At 48.6% G+C, this 15960-nt stretch overlaps 1 protein-coding gene across 1 annotated transcript in view; it reads right to left on the bottom strand.

Moving 5' to 3' along the window:
• sspo (SCO-spondin) overlaps window positions 1–15960 on the bottom strand; it is a 538757-nt gene that overhangs the window by 227853 nt on the left and 294944 nt on the right. The window contains exons 63-67 of the mRNA XM_060824077.1: window positions 15684–15801; window positions 12518–12567; window positions 11474–11644; window positions 837–1007; window positions 211–290 (exon numbers count right to left, since the gene is read on the bottom strand). Coding sequence (XP_060680060.1) covers window positions 211–290; window positions 837–1007; window positions 11474–11644; window positions 12518–12567; window positions 15684–15801 — 590 coding nt within the window. The remainder of the gene's footprint in view (window positions 1–210; window positions 291–836; window positions 1008–11473; window positions 11645–12517; window positions 12568–15683; window positions 15802–15960) is intronic.

The following is a 15960-nucleotide window of genomic DNA, read 5'->3' as shown; positions in this document are numbered from 1 at the left end:
CCTCCCCCAAGTCCCTCCTCCCTACCTTTTATCTTAGCCTGCTTATGCCCGAAACATCGATTCTCCTGCTCCTTGGCTGCTGCCTAACCTGCTGCGCTTTTCCAGCAACACATTTTCAGCCCTTGCTCTGATTGGACAGTCAATGACATCTCAGGTGGTTCCTCTTTGAAGTGAACTTTTGGGGTAAATAATGATTTGGGTTTTACTCACCGTGAGGTCATCACAGCTCCGGGGGCAGGATGGTCCACATTGGTGGTAGACAGAGCCCACAATTGAAGAACAGTTTACCACTGGAACAGAATAAAGTCAACTTCAGGGTAAGCTTGTGAGACCAGGAGCCTACCATCCCATTAATGTACTCAACAATCCCCTGGCACCTCCCGCAGATAGAGAAGATTCCATGACCTGTAATCCACTCCACCTAGTGGGTGTTCCAGAGTGTCCTCACCCTATTGACAACCATCACTGTGTCACAGTGACCTTACGGTAATCTCAGATTACTGACAGGAAGAGCCTCAGTCAGTGCTCTCTACAGACACCAGCCTGACCCTCCTAATGAGGATCCATTCTGGATCTCAGGATTCACTTGTTGTAAATCTGCGGTCCGACTCTAAGCTCCTGCCTATCTCCAAGTGAAACACAGGGAAGTAAACAGCCTGTGAGAGGACCTGCTGATTTCCCATGACCTGTGCCTGGACAATGACCTTTACCTGGACAGTGACCTTTACCTGGACAATGACCTTTACCTGGATAGTGACCTTTACCTGGACAGTGACCTGTGCCTGGACAGTGACCTTTACCTGAACAGTGACCTTTACCTGGACAGTGACCTTTACCTGGACAGTGCTCCCTGTGGCACGGCTCAGTTCCAGAGCTCGGACCCTCACAGAAATCCCCATCTCCCTGGGGAGGGGGTCTGTCACAAAGCCGGCTTCGAGATCTCACACCATCCCCACAGCTTCGTGAACAATCACTCCACAAGGACCACTCTCCCCAGGCACCAGCTCCTAAAGAAAAACCACAGAGTTCAGGAACATAGTCACTTCAGGACAACAAGCAACATTATGTGGAGAGGGGGCGGGGATTGGATTTCAAAGAGTTATAGTGTCATAGAGATGTACAGCATGGAAACAGTCCCCCTCAGTCCAACCTGTCCATGCCGACCAGATATCCAAACCTTATCTAGTCCCACCTGCCAGCACCCGGCCCATATCCCTCCAAACCGTGACTGGAGATCCGTGACTAGTGGTGTTTTAGACTCAAGCACCCCACCCCAGTAATAAAGACCAATATTCTATGTTAGTCACACAATACAGAAGCAGTTCTTCAGCCCATTGAGTCTGCATCAACAAAACTGACTCGAAATTTACACTAGTGCCACTCTCTAGAACTTCACCCATAGCCATGAATGTTATTAGATTAGATTACTTACAGTGTGGAAACAGGCCCTTCGGCCCAACAAGTCCACACCGACCCGCCGAAGCACAACCCACCCATACCCCTACCTTTACCCCTTCAATTAACACTACGGGCAATTTAGCATGGCCAATTCACCTGACCCGCACATCTTTGGACTGTGGGAGGAAACCGGAGCACCATGAGGAAGCCCACGCAGACACGGGGAGAATGTGCAAACACCACACAGTCTGTCACCTGAGGCAGGAATTGAACCCGGGTCTCTGGCGTGTGAGGCAGAAGTGCTAACCACTGTGCCATCGTGCCACCCACATTTCCTTTTTAAATACTTGCTGCATCTGCATGCTAACCTTTTATGCTTCCCTCACAAGAACATCCAGATCCCTCTGTGCTGCCCTTTTTTGGAAGTCTCAGAATCATAGAATCCCTATTGTGTGAAAACAGGCCATTTGGCCCAACAAGTCCACACCAGCCCTTCAAAGAGTAATCCACTCAGACCTAATTCCCCAATCCTATTACTCTCCATTTACACCTGACTAATGCACCTAACCCACCTAATCCCTGAATACAATGGGCAATTTAGCATAGACAATTCACCTAACACCTGCACACCTTTGGATTGTGGGAGGAAACCGGAGCACCCAGAGGAAACTCACGCAGACATTGGGAGAATGTGCAAACTCCACACAGACAATTGCCCAAGTCTGGAATCGAACCTGGGTCCCTGGTGCTGTGAGGCAACAATGTGAACCACTGAGCTTCCGGGCTGCCCTGTCTTCATTTAACTAATAGTTTGACTTTTGATTCTTCCTACCAATGTGCATGACCTCACACTTTTCGACATTAAACTCCAACTGTCAAGTTTTTGCTCACTCATTCAAACTGCCAATATCCCCTTCACAGATTCCTTATGTTCTCATCACAATTAGCCTTCCCACCTATTTTTCGATTATCAGTAAATTGGGACACATTACACACTGCCCCCTCCCCTCAGTCAGTAATATCAATGGTCTATAATTGAGGCTCTAGGGCAGATCTTTGCAACACTCCACAACTAATGATATTAGTTATGTCATTCCACTCTGATAAAGTCACATTAATCCTGGCTCTATCTTCTGCATGGCAACCAATCCTCAATCCATGCTAATATATTGCCGCATAAACATGAGCTTCTACCTAGTGAATAACTTTTTGTGTGGCACCTTATCAAATGTCTTTTGAAATTCCTGATGAAGGGCTTATGCCCGAAATGTCGAATTTCCTGTTCCTTGGATGCTGCCTGACCTGCTGCGCTTTTCCAGCAACACATTTTCAGCTCTGAAATTCCAAATACCTAACATTAACTGGTTCCCCTTAATCATCTCTGCTTGTTAAATCCGCAGGACTCCTGCAAATTTGTCAAACAGGATTTCCCCTTTCACAAAACCCCCATGTTGAGTCAGTTTGATTAAATTAAGCTCTTCTAAATGGCTTGCTGTTTCTTCTTAATAATGGACCCTGACAATTTCCCAATGATTAATGTTAGACTAACTGACCTATAGTTTCCTGATTCAGGGTATCACATTTGTAGTTTTCCATTCCACTGTATTATTGACTAGGCCAGACCACTCAAACATTCTAAGCAGGCAGCCCAGACCATAACTTTGCAATCTGTTTCAGTAAGTGTACAGTGAACATTACCTGGAGTAAGTTAGTGAGGTTGACTACTAGGTTTAAAAACTGACAAAAAATTATTCACAAAATTACTCAATGAAACGCAAAGAACAGAATAAAGAACCCCTACAGAACTTAGCCTATCCAAACTAGACTAAATTATGCTGTTCCAAATATACACAACAGTCCCAATAAGCACACCCCCTTAGAAACCAGTATAAATGCATAGAACAGATGCTTACAGGTTAAAGTTAGAAGGGCAGAGAGAGAAAGAAAGAGAGAGAGAGAGAGAGAGAGAGAGAGAGAGAGAGAGTTTATTTCCACACAGTTCACTGTTGAACTCCCAACTAGTTCTTGACTGAACTAGAGAGCTGACCTCTCCCCTTTCATTATACAGGTCACTTCTAAAACAGGACCATTTTGGCCTGAAGTCTCATCTGTTTACACATAAATAAAAAGGTCTCCCAATCCCCTTTAATCACTGTACCAACCCAGACTAATTGGAACTGAGAGTGGTTTATTGCCCCTCTGAAAGAAAACAATGATATTGTATCCTTGAGAAGAGGAACAACTTGTGGAAAAAAGAAACCAGCTTTGTGACACCTCCCCCTTTAAAAAAGTGAATCATCAAAACTAAAAGATGGCTTCATTTTTAAAACCTTTCAAAAGCCCGGTTAGTAATCTAAACACACATGTGCACACATGGAAACATGCACAACCACATGCGAATTCAGGCCATGGCACACGCACCACCGAACACGTCCGTATCTCATTCAAGTCTCGACGATGCATCGGTGATCACATTTACTCGTCCTGCCACCTGCACAATTGTTAAATGGAACGGCTGCAACAAGCCCCATCCAAACAGGCTGGCAGTTTTGTCCTTAACTTTTTCCACAAATGTCAATGGGCTATGACCAGTGCCTACAATTATCTCAGATGCATTGCTGGTAATATAAACACTGAAATGTCGGAATGCCAACACCAAGCTTAAAGTCTCTTTCTCCATCGTTGAATATTTCTGTTGATGAATGTTCAACTTCCTGGAACAATACCCAATGGGTCTTTCTATTCCCTCGTCATCCTCCTTTAGGAGCACCACATCGACCCCCACGTCATTGGCATCGATAGCCCCCTTGAAAGGCTTTGTGTAATCCGGTGTGGCTAATACTGGGGCAGTGGTGAACAGTTTTTAGGCTGTCAAATGCCTTTTGACAGTCCTCTATCCATTGAAATTCTTGCCCTTTTTGAACAATTTGGTGAGTGGAGCAGCTACATCACGAAAGTCTGGCATAAACGTTCAGTAAAATCCATCCAATCCCAGGACCTGTAAGGACCCGTATTACTGCTTTATTCATTGACGGTATGGAAAATTCCCCCATTACTCTCATTTTGCATCTCGTGGGGTCATTTGTCCATGTCCAACAACATGGCCCTGGAAGGTAACTTGGACTTTGGCAAATTCACTTTTAGCCAGATTTACCATCAAGACTGCCTTCCGAAGTTGATCGAACAAGTCTGATAAATACTGTAAATGTTACTTCCATGAGGGACTAAAAATCACCAGGTCATCAATGTACACAACACTGTTGGGTAATCCAGCAATGACCTTATTAGTCAATCTCTGAAATGTGGCTGGAGCATTTTTCATACCAAATGGCATGACTTTGAACTGATAATAGCCCATTTGGCATTACCAAAGCCGAAATTGCCTTTGCTGTCTCTGACAGAGGTACTTGCCTGTAGCCTCTGAGAAAGTCCAACTTAGAAATTTAAGTTGCATGTCCTACTTTTTTGACAGTCCTCCAACCATGGAATTGGATATGCATCAGTCTTTGTAATGGTATTGACTTTGCAATAATCCACACATAACCATTGGGTTCCATCTGTCTTTGGCACCATGACTGTGGGTGAGCTCCAGTCACTGTAACTCACTTCGATTATGCCATCTTGGAGCATGCGCTCTATCTCCTTCTGAACCTGTGCCAACTTTAGAGGGTTATTCCTAGAAGGAGGTTGTTTAATCAGAACAGCATCTCCTACATCTACATCATGCACAATTAGGTTAGAACTTCCCAGTTTATTTTCCGTTTTCCCATGTGATAGTAATAACTCTTTCAGGTCATTTCAATTTTCTTGTGGAAAGTAACTCAATAATTTATCCCAATTTTTGACAACTTCCTCATTGTCCAATTTGATTTGAGGAATGTCCAATTCAGAATCCTCTGAACCTGGCTCTTCCTTCTGTGCTGTAATCATTAACACCTTCTCCTCTTACTTTCCTTCCCGATCAAAATACCTTTTGAGCATATTCACATGACACACTCTGTGAGATTTCTTCCTGTCTGGAGTCTTCATCAAGTAGGAAAGGCATCATCACCCTCATCTACAAGTGGAAGGGGGAGAGGGAGGAACTCAAAAATTGGAGACTGATCTCATTGTTGAATGTGGATTACAAAATTCTGTCAAAGGTAATCGCCAACCAGGTCAGGTCTGCTCTGGGGTCGGTGATTCACACTGACTAAACCTGTGCTGTGCTGGGCAGGAAGATCGCTGAGAGTCTCGCACTCCTCAGGGATACGATCGCCTACGTGCAGGACAGAGGGTTGGACACCTGCCTGATCAGCCTGGACCAGGAGAAAGCCTCTGACAGGATATCACACAGGTATATGAGAGATGTTCTCTCCAAAATGGGCTTTGGGGAGGGAATCTGCAATTGGATCAGACTGCTCTACACCAACATTGTCAGTGCAGTCTCAATCAATGGGTGGGAATCAGATAGCTTCCCAGTCAGATCTGGAGTCAGGCAGGGCTGCCCTCTCTCTCCAGCCTTGTTTGTGTGCTGCATAGAGCCATTTGCCGAGTCCATCAGGAAGGATGCGAGCCTGAGAGGGGTGACTATTCCTGGCAGCGGGGGCCTGCAGGTTAAGGCCTCCCTGTACATGGATGACGTCGCCGTTTTCTGCTCGGATCCGCTGTCCGTGCGCAGACTCATGTGCATATGTGACCAGTTCGAACGGGCCTCGGGGGCCAAGGTAAACCGAGGCAAGAGCGAGGCCATGCTCTTCGGGAACTGGGCCGACCAATTCTCGATCCCCTTCACCGTCAGGACCGACCACCTGAAGGTGCTGGGTATTTGGTTCGGGGGTGCTGGGGCGTGCGCCAAGACCTGGGAGGAGCGGATCAGCAAAGTGAGGCAGAAACTGGGCAGATGGAAGCTACGGTCGCTCTCCATCGCGGGAAAAAACCTGGTCATCAGGTGTGAGGCATTGTCATTGCTGTTATACGTGGCACAGGTCTGGCCTATTCCCAGAACCTGTGCCGCTGCAGTCACCCGGGCCAGCTTCCAGTTTATATGGAGGTCAAAGATGGACCGGGTCCGAAGGGACTCGCTGTACAAAGGTCTGGGCAACGGGGGAAAGAATACACCCAATGCCACCCTCACCCTGATGGCCACCTTTGTGTGTGGCTGCATCAAGCTGTGCGTGGATCCCCGGTACGCAAACACCAAGTGTCACTACGTACTGAGGTTCTACCTGTCCCCGGTGTTGCGAAGGATGGGCCTGGCCTCGCTGCCGCGGAACGCTCCGAGTAGTTGGACTGTTCCGTATCACCTGTCCTTAGTGGAGAAGTTTATGAAGAAAACCACCTTTGACCACAAGTCCATCAGGAAGTGGTCAGCACGTAGTGTCCTTGAGACCCTTCGGGAAAAGGAGAGGGCAGATCCTATCGAGCGGTTCCCTGAGCAGACTGTCAAAGCCATTTGGCAGAATGCCTCATCGCCAAAACTTTCCAACAAGCACCAAGACATGGCTTGGCTGGTGGTGAGAAGGGCTCTGCCTGTGAGATCCTTTATGCACGCCCGGACTCTCAGCCACACCGCACGCTACCCTCGAAGCGGCTGCGGGGGGGACGAGACTGTCACACACCTCCTTCTGGAATGTGCCTATGCAGAGGAAGTCTGGAGAGGAATGCAGTGGTGTTTGTCGATGTTCGTCCCGAGCAGCGCCATGACGTGGGACTCCGTGCTCTACGGCCTGTTCCCCGGGACGCACACTGAGACGAACACCAACTGTGCCTGGAGGATCATCAACTCGGTGAAGGACGCTCTCTGGGTTGTCCGAAACCTGTTGATCTTCCAGCTGAAGGAGTTGACCCTGACTGAGTGTTGCAGACTGGCACATTCCAAGGTCCAGGACTACGTGTTGAGGGACGCGCTGAAGCTTGGGGCAGCTGCCGCCAAGGCGCGGTGGGGAAAGACCACCGTGTAACATCTGCCTGCCTAAAGAACAACAGGGGGCCCATGCAGTCGTTTGGGCCCCGCTGACACCTCAGCTCAATATATGGGCATAGGAGTGAGAAATGCACAGACTTGTATATAACAATGATAAATTCTGATCTGTGTATGTAAATGTTTACATATGTATGGCATGACCAAATGTACAGACCATCAAATTATTTTATGAATAAAGTATATTTTTGAAATTAAAAAAAAACCTTTTCAAATGAGATGAAAAGGGCTTCCACATCCTTCTCATCAAATTGAGGCAATGTTTGAACATACTGAAACAGCTTCTCACTCAGCTTCTAACCACCAGGGGCTTGCTCATCCTCTCTGAGCAAACCCTCAGCCTTTATCTCCAGCCTTTTAAGCTGACTTTCCTTTTTAAGTGTCAATTTTTGAAGTTCAAAAGCTCTCTCCTTTTCTTTCTCTGCTCCCTCTTTTCTTCTTTTAATTGTAACTCAAACCATTTCCTTTCTGCTGCCCTTTCCATATCTCTCACCTCTAACTCAAGCTGATTCATTTGTAACTGAATCCTTGCCACCTCTATAGATCCTGAAGGTTCCTCCAGCACGATTACCTGCTGAGCTGCTGCTGTAATGATCTCTCCTTTCCTCACAAAAAAGAAACCAGCTTTGAGACACCTGGAGCTAGTATTTTAATCAAATATTTGTCCCTTGTGCTAGAGACAGTTACAATAACTTTCCTCTCATGAGTACTTTGTTTTACCAATATCTTCAGGAGCTTATAGTCCTCCACTGTGAAAACTGATGCAAAATATCAGTTTAAATTATCTACCATTTCCCTATTCCCCATTACCTATTACCTATTCCATCGATGCAATCTTCAAGAATCCCACGCTAACTTTAGCAACTGTCTTTTTATTTGCTCATTGAAACTCTTGCTGTTTGTTTTTTTCTATTTCTTGTCAATCTTTTTTAAAAATCAATTCTTTCCTTTATTATGATGTGGAGATGCCGATGTTGGACTGGGGTGTACAAAGTTAAAAATCACAACACCAGGTTATAGTCCAACAGGTTTAATTGGAAGCACACTAGCTCACCTGATGAAGGAGCGTCGCTCCGAAAGCTAGTGTGCTTCCAATTAAACCTGTTGGACGATAACCTGGTGTTGTGTGATTTTTAACTTTCCTTTATTATGGTCATTGAACTATTCCTCCAAAGCCCCAGGCTAATACTCTGGGGAATACTTCAAATGCTGGAAATCTGAAGCTAACACAGAAATTGTAGGTCTGGCAGCATCAGTGGACAGAGAAACAGAGTTAATGTTTTGAGGCCAGTTCTGAAGATGGGGAAGAGGAGGAGGCCATTCAGCCCTTGAGCCTGCTTTGCCATTCAATGTGATCATGGCTGATCATCCAACTCAATTTACCGTTTCTGATTTTCCTTATGATCCTTTAATCTCTTTAGCCCCAAGTGCTATATCCAAGTCCCTCCCAGAAAAACTGTAAGGTTATCCACTTTGGTAGATAAACAGATAGGCAGAGTATTTCTTAAATAGTAAAAGGTTAGAAAGTGCCCCTGTAGAGGGACTTAGGTGTCCTTGTTAATCAATCACTGTGGGCTAGCACACAGGTGCAGTCAGTTATTAGGAAGGCTAATGGACTATGAGCTTTTATTGTAAGAGGAATCAAGTACAGGGGCAGTGGTGTCTTGTCTCATTGTATAGGAGCTTGGTTGGACCGCACCCACAATACTGTGTGCAGGTTTGGTCTCCTCATCTCAAGGAAGATATCAACAGTGGCACAGATGATAAGAGCAGAGAAGTGATGTTGGAGCTCTACAGGACTTAGATTAGGCCACAGCTGGAGTACAGACTGCAGTTCTGGTCCCCACACTGTCAGAGGGAGGTGACTGCACCAGAGTGGGTGCAGAGGGGATTCAGCAGGTTATTGCCTGGGATGGAGAGAGGCTGGATAAGTTCAGGTTACAGCACAGAGCGTTGAGGGGGATCTGATAGAGGTGTGTAAGATTATGAGGTGCATGAACCAACTTGATAGGAAGCAGCTGTTCACTTACTTGAAGGATCAATAACAAGGAGATATAATTTTAAGGTAAAAGGCAGGAGGGTTAGAGAGGATTGAGGTAAAGCTTTTTCACCCAGAGGGTGATGGGGTCTGGCATGTACTGGCTGGGAGGGGAGACAGGAAGCCTCACAAACTTGAAAAGTCAGGGTTGGAGGGTTTGAGATTTAGGGAGAGGTTGAACAGGCTGGGGCTGTTTTCCCTGAAGCGTCAGAGGCTGAGGGGTGACCTCATAGAGGTTTATAAAATCATGAGGGTCATGGATAGAGTAAATAGACAAACACTCTTCCTTGGGGTGGGGAGTCCAGAACTAGAGGGCATAGGTGTGGGGGGAAGAGGGAAAAGATATAAAAGAGACCTAAGGGGCAACTTTTTCACACAGAGGGTGGTACGTGTATGGAATGAGCTGCCGGAGGAAGTGGTGGAGGCTGGTATAATTACAACATTTAAGAGGCATCTGGTTGGGTATATGAATAGGAAGGGTTTGGAGGGATATGGGTCGGGTGCTGGCAGGTGGGACTAGATTGGGTTGGGATATCTGGTCGGCATGGATGGGTTGGACCGAAGGGTCTGTTTCCATGCTGTACACCTCTATGACTTTATGATAGGCCTAGTGTTGGAAAATGGGACTAGTGGATAGTAGAGCTGAAAATGTGTTGCTGGAAAAGCGCAGCAGGTCAGGCAGCATCCAAGGAGCAGGAAATTCGATGTTTCGGGCATAAGCCCTTCATCAGGAATGAGGAAAGTGTGTCCAGCAGGCTAAGATAAAAGGTAGGGAGGAGGGACTTGCGGGAGGGTCGATGGAGATGTGATAGGTGGAAGGAGGTCAAGGTGAGGGTGATAGGCTGGAGTGGGGTGGGGGCGGAGAGGTCAGGAAGAAGATTGCAGGTTAGGAAGGCGGTGCTGAGTTCAAGATCTGACATCTTCTTCCTGACCTCTCCGCCCCCACCCCACTCCAGCCTATCACCCTCACCTTGACCTCCTTCCACCTATCACATCTCCATCGACCCTCCCGCAAGTCCCTCCTCCCTACCTTTTATCTTAGCCTGCCTGGCACCCTCTCCTCATTCCTGATGAAGGGCTTATGCCTGAAACGTCGAATTTCCTGTTCCTTGGATGCTGCCTGACCTGCTGCGCTTTTCCAGCAACACATTTTCAGCTCTGATACACCAGCATCTGCAGACCTCACTTTCTCCTAATGGATAGTAGTGTGTTTTTAGCAGTACAGATGAAGGGCCTTTTCTATACTGTGCCATTGTATATTGTCACAGAGGGAGAGCAGTAATGGCTCCCCAAACTTGTTCCTGGGATGGTGGGACTATCCGATGGAGGAAGACTGGGGAAACAATCTATATTCTCTTGAGTGTCGAAAGATGAGAAGTGATATCATTAAAACCTACAAATACTTGAAGGAATAGATGGGGAGATGTGGATAAGACGTTTCACAAGGGGCATGTGGAATCCAGCACTGGGGGAGCAACTTAATAATAAGGGAGATAACCTTTAGGACTGAGATGAGGAGAAATGATTTGAGTTACAGGATTGTGAAGCTTTGGAATTCTCTACTAGAGAGAGCTGTGAAAACTCAGGCTTTAGTTTCAGGTAGACATTGCTAGAGATCTGATTCTCAGTGTCATACAGAGTTACGGTGACAGGCTGGGTAAAACGCAATGATGAGTTTACTAAGCACGATTGTACTGAAGGTCGTATCAGGGTCAAAGGGCTGGAAGGGTGAAGTACCTCAAACATAAATCCAATGGCGGCTACATAACTGTTGTTAAACTTTGGAAAAAAAACATCAGTTTGACGAATGTCCTTTCGGGATAGAAATCGACCATTCTTGTCTGGTGGTGACCTACTTGTGACTCCAGACCCATGGCAATATGAGTGACTCTTAACTGCCCTCTAGGTAATAAATGCTGAACTTGCCAGCTTTGGCCTCATCCCCTGAGTGAGTGTTTAAAAAGTGTTAATGAACTGACTGTAATAAAATGGGGTTCAGTGGCAGCACTGTCTTACAGATATACAAGCCCTCCCTCCCTCCCACTCTCCCTCTGTCCCTCCATTCACTCACTCACTTGAACATTGCTGCACATTACAGGGGTTAATCTCCTCCTCTGGACCAACACAGGGCAGACCATTCCCAGCAGCATGGGGGTTCGTACAGAACCGGAATCGACGTTGGATACCCCCTCCACATGAAATGGAACAATCACTCCATGGAGTCCAGTCCGACCAATCACCATTCACTGCAAAGCAACAATATTGGTCATGCTCTGTGGCAAAGTATAGAGGTCACAGGGTCGGAGAGGGGGGGGTCACAAGGTTAGATGGGGGTTCACAGGATCAGAGGGAGGGTGTCATGGGGTCAGAGAGGGTCTGTGTGTGTGTATGTGTATGTGTGTGTCTGTTTGGGTGCATGTGTGTGTATGTCTGTGTGTGTTTGCGTATGTCTGTGTGTGTGCATGTGCGTGTCTGTGTGTGTTTGCGTATGTCTGTGTGTGTTTGTGTATGTGTGTGTGTTTGTGTATGTCTGTGTGTGCGCATGTGCGTGTGTATGTGTATGTCTGTGCGTGTGCATGCGTGTCTGTGCGTGCATGTCTCTGTGTGTGAGTGAGTGAGTGTATGTGTGTGCGTGTGTGAGTGTGTGGGTGAGTGTGTGTGTGTGTTTGTGTGGGGGTGTGTGAGGGTGTGTGGGTGTGTGTCTGTATGTGTGTCTGTATGTGTGTGTGGGAGTGTGTGTGGGTGGGTGTGAGGGTGTGTGTGTGTGAGTGTGAGTGTGTGTGTGTGTGTGTGTGTGAGTGTGTGGGTGTGTGTGTGTGTGTGTGTGTGTGTGTGTGTATGTGGGTGTGTGAGTGTGTGTATGTGCGTGGGTGGGTGTGTGTGAGCATACGGACAAAACCAAAACAACAAGAAGTCTGACATGAAGGAACCCTCCCGTCGGGCTGTGACCTTTCAAGGAGGTTTCAGAAATGAGGCAGAGAGAAAGGTCACAGCGAAAGGTCACAGCGAAAGGTCACAGCAGTGATCGCTGGGAGGATCACATTCCTCATCGTGTGTCAGCCCATCATCATGTTTCACTGAGCTTTAGTGAATCACAAGAAACAGGAACAATGTCTCACCATCGCACACTCTCTGAGTACAGTTTCCAATCTGTCCAGAAAGGCAGGTGCTGAAGGAAACAAAAATATAAACATGTTTAACATTTAAAAACAAGACATATTCAGTCCCAGAAGCAGACACAGACACAGATAGAGCACACGCCATAACTCCCTGGTTGGGTTGACGGCAGGGTAGGGGGGTGTAGGCAAAGATACATTCCAGACCCTAACCCCTCGAGTGATCCTCCCACACACTCTCAGACAGTATACTCCAGACCCTAACCCCTCGAGTGATCCTCCCCCACACTCTCAGACAGTACACTCCAGACCCTAACCCCTCGAGTGAACCTCCCCCACACTCTCAGACAGTATACTCCAGACCCTAACCCCTCGAGTGATCCTCCCCCACACTCTCAGACAGTACACTCCAGACCCTAACCCCTCGAGTGAACCTCCCCCACACTCTCAGACAGTACACTCCAGACCCTAACCCCTCGAGTGAACCATTTATGAAGCTTTTCTCCAATGATATGTTCTTAGATCAACATCGAAGGAAGCATTGTTGGATAGGTTTCTAGCAAATCAGCTGGTCTTAATACATTGTATTTTGGGGAAATATTTAGGAAAGAGTGATCATAATATAAGAAACAAGCAAAAAAGAAATTACTGGAGTAACTCAGCCAGTCTGACAGCATCTGTGGTGACGGAAACAGAGTTAACGTTTTGGTCCAGTGGCCCTTCTTCAGAATGGATAGCAGCTAGGTAAAGGCGGGATTTCTGGTAATGGCAGGGTTGGGGAGCGCGGTGGGGAAGGAGTGAGTGGATAGGTGGAGATGCATCCCAAAGAGACAGAGTAGAAAGGGTAGGCAGGCAAAGTGTTTGTTGATAGTGAACCAGGAAAGAAGACAAATTCAATAGGTGGTAATGGGGGGGCTGTGAGTGGGTGGTAATGGGGGCTGTGAGTGGGTGGTAATGGAGAGCTGTGAGTGAGTGGTAATGGGGGGCTGTGAGTGGGTGGTAATGAGGGGCTGTGAGTGGGTGGTAATGGGGGGCTCTGAGTGAGTGGTGATGGGGGGCTGTGAGTGGGTGGTAATGGGGGGCTGTGAGTGGGTGGTAATGGGGGGCTGTGAGTGGGTGGTAATGGGGGGCTGTGAGTGGGTGGTAATGGGGGGCTGTGAGAGGGTGGTAATGGGGGGCTGTGAGTGGGTGGTAATGGGGGGCTGTGAGTGGGTGGTAATGGGGGGCTGTGAGAGGGTGGTAATGGGGGGCTGTGAGTGGGTGGTAATGGGGTCTGTGAGTGGGTGGTAATGGGGGGCTGTGAGTGGGTGGTAATGGGGGGCTGTGAGTGGGTGGTAATGGGGGGTGTGAGTGGGTGGTAATGGGGGGCTGTGAGAGGGTGGTAATGGGGGGTGTGAGAGGGTGGTAATGGGGGGCTGTGAGTGGGTGGTAATGGGGAGCTGTGAGTGGGTGGTAATGGGGGGCTGTGAGTGGGTGGTAATGGGGAGCTGTGAGTGAGTGGTAATGGGGGGCTGTGAGTGGGTGGTAATGAGGGGCTGTGAGTGGGTGGTAATGGGGGGCTGTGAGTGGGTGGTAATGGGGGGCTCTGAGTGAGTGGTGATGGGGGGCTGTGAGTGGGTGGTAATGGGGGGCTGTGAGTGGGTGGTAATGGGGTCTGTGAGTGGGTGGTAATGGGGGGCTGTGAGTGGGTGGTAATGGGGGGTGTGAGTGGGTGGTAATGGGGTCTGTGAGTGGGTGGTAATGGGGGGGCTGTGAGTGGGTGGTAATGGGGTCTGTGAGTGGGTGGTAATGGGGTCTGTGAGTGGGTGGTAATGGGGTCTGTGAGTGGGTGGTAATGGGGGGCTGTGAGTGGGTGGTAATGGGGAGCTGTGAGTGAGTGGTAATGGGGGGCTGTGAGTGGGTGGTAATGAGGGGCTGTGAGTGGGTGGTAATGGGGGGCTGTGAGTGGGTGGTAATGGGGGGCTCTGAGTGAGTGGTGATGGGGGGCTGTGAGTGGGTGGTAATGGGGGGCTGTGAGTGGGTGGTAATGGGGTCTGTGAGTGGGTGGTAATGGGGGGCTGTGAGAGGGTGGTAATGGGGGGTGTGAGAGGGTGGTAATGGGGGGCTGTGAGTGGGTGGTAATGGGGAGCTGTGAGTGAGTGGTAATGGGGGGCTGTGAGTGGGTGGTAATGGGGGGCTGTGAGTGGGTGGTAATGGGGGGCTGTGAGTGGGTGGTAATGGGGGGCTGTGAGTGAGTGGTAATGGGGGGCTGTGAGTGGGTGGTAATGGGGGGCTGTGAGTGAGTGGTGATGGGGGGCTGTGAGTGGGTGGTAATGGGGGGCTGTGAGTGGGTGGTAATGGGGGGCTGTGAGTGGGTGGTAATGGGGGGCTGTGAGTGGGTGGTAATGGGGGGCTGTGAGTGGGTGGTAATGGGGTCTGTGAGTGGGTGGTAATGGGGGGCTGTGAGTGGGTGGTAATGGGGGGCTGTGAGAGGGTGGTAATGGGGTCTGTGAGTGGGTGGTAATGGGGGGGTGTGAGTGGGTGGTAAGGGGGGGCTGTGAGTGGGTGGTAATGGGGGGGCTGTGAGTGGGTGGTAATGGGGGGTGTGAGTGGGTGGTAATGGGGGGCTGTGAGAGGGTGGTAATGGGGGGTGTGAGAGGGTGGTAATGGGGGGCTGTGAGTGGGTGGTAATTGGGGGCTGTGAGAGGGTGGTAATGGGGGGCTGTGAGTGGGTGGTAATTGGGCTGTGAGTGGGTGGTAATGGGGTCTGTGAGTGGGTGGTAATGGGGTCTGTGAGAGGGTGGTAATGGGGGGTGTGAGTGGGTGGTAATGGGGGGCTGTGAGTGGGTGGTAATGGGGGGCTGTGAGTGGGTGGTTATGGGGGGCTGTGAGTGAGTGGTGATGGGGGGCTGTGAGTGGGTGGTAATGGGGGGCTGTGAGTGAGTGGTGATGGGGGGCTGTGAGTGGGTGGTAATGGGGGGCTGTGAGTGGGTGGTTATGGGGGGGCTGTGAGTGGGTGGTTATTGGTTGGTTGTGCTGGAAGCAACACTTTGAATGACAGCACTTCCATAACATTGTCCATGAACTACATTCATTGTACTAGGTTCACTCCAATTTCGTGTTGGCTCCCATTTAGCTCATGGTTTATGGACAATTTATCAGGTACAGTAAGGAATGGCCTTTGACATACCAGGAGTTACAGTCTTTCAGTACAGTGGCACCAGCTTGGTAAACCTGCCCTCCATCCACACACTGGCAATCAGTGACAGGAACACAATCGCCTTCCTGGAAAAGAACCATCAGAAACACTGCATTAACAACAAGGGCTCCATGAATTAGCATTTAAAACTTCATCAAAACTCACTCACCTCATACTTAAACAACACAGCTCAGCCAACCCCTGCCCACACCCCTCAGCTCCACCTCAACCTCAACCTCAATAAATGTCCTCCTCATTACTTTCATTG

This window comes from Hemiscyllium ocellatum, chromosome 4 (assembly GCF_020745735.1).
Source record: "Hemiscyllium ocellatum isolate sHemOce1 chromosome 4, sHemOce1.pat.X.cur, whole genome shotgun sequence".
Taxonomy (NCBI): domain Eukaryota; kingdom Metazoa; phylum Chordata; class Chondrichthyes; order Orectolobiformes; family Hemiscylliidae; genus Hemiscyllium; species Hemiscyllium ocellatum.
The sequence above is the reverse complement of the archived record's forward strand: the minus strand, read 5'-3'. Positions and strand labels throughout refer to the sequence as shown.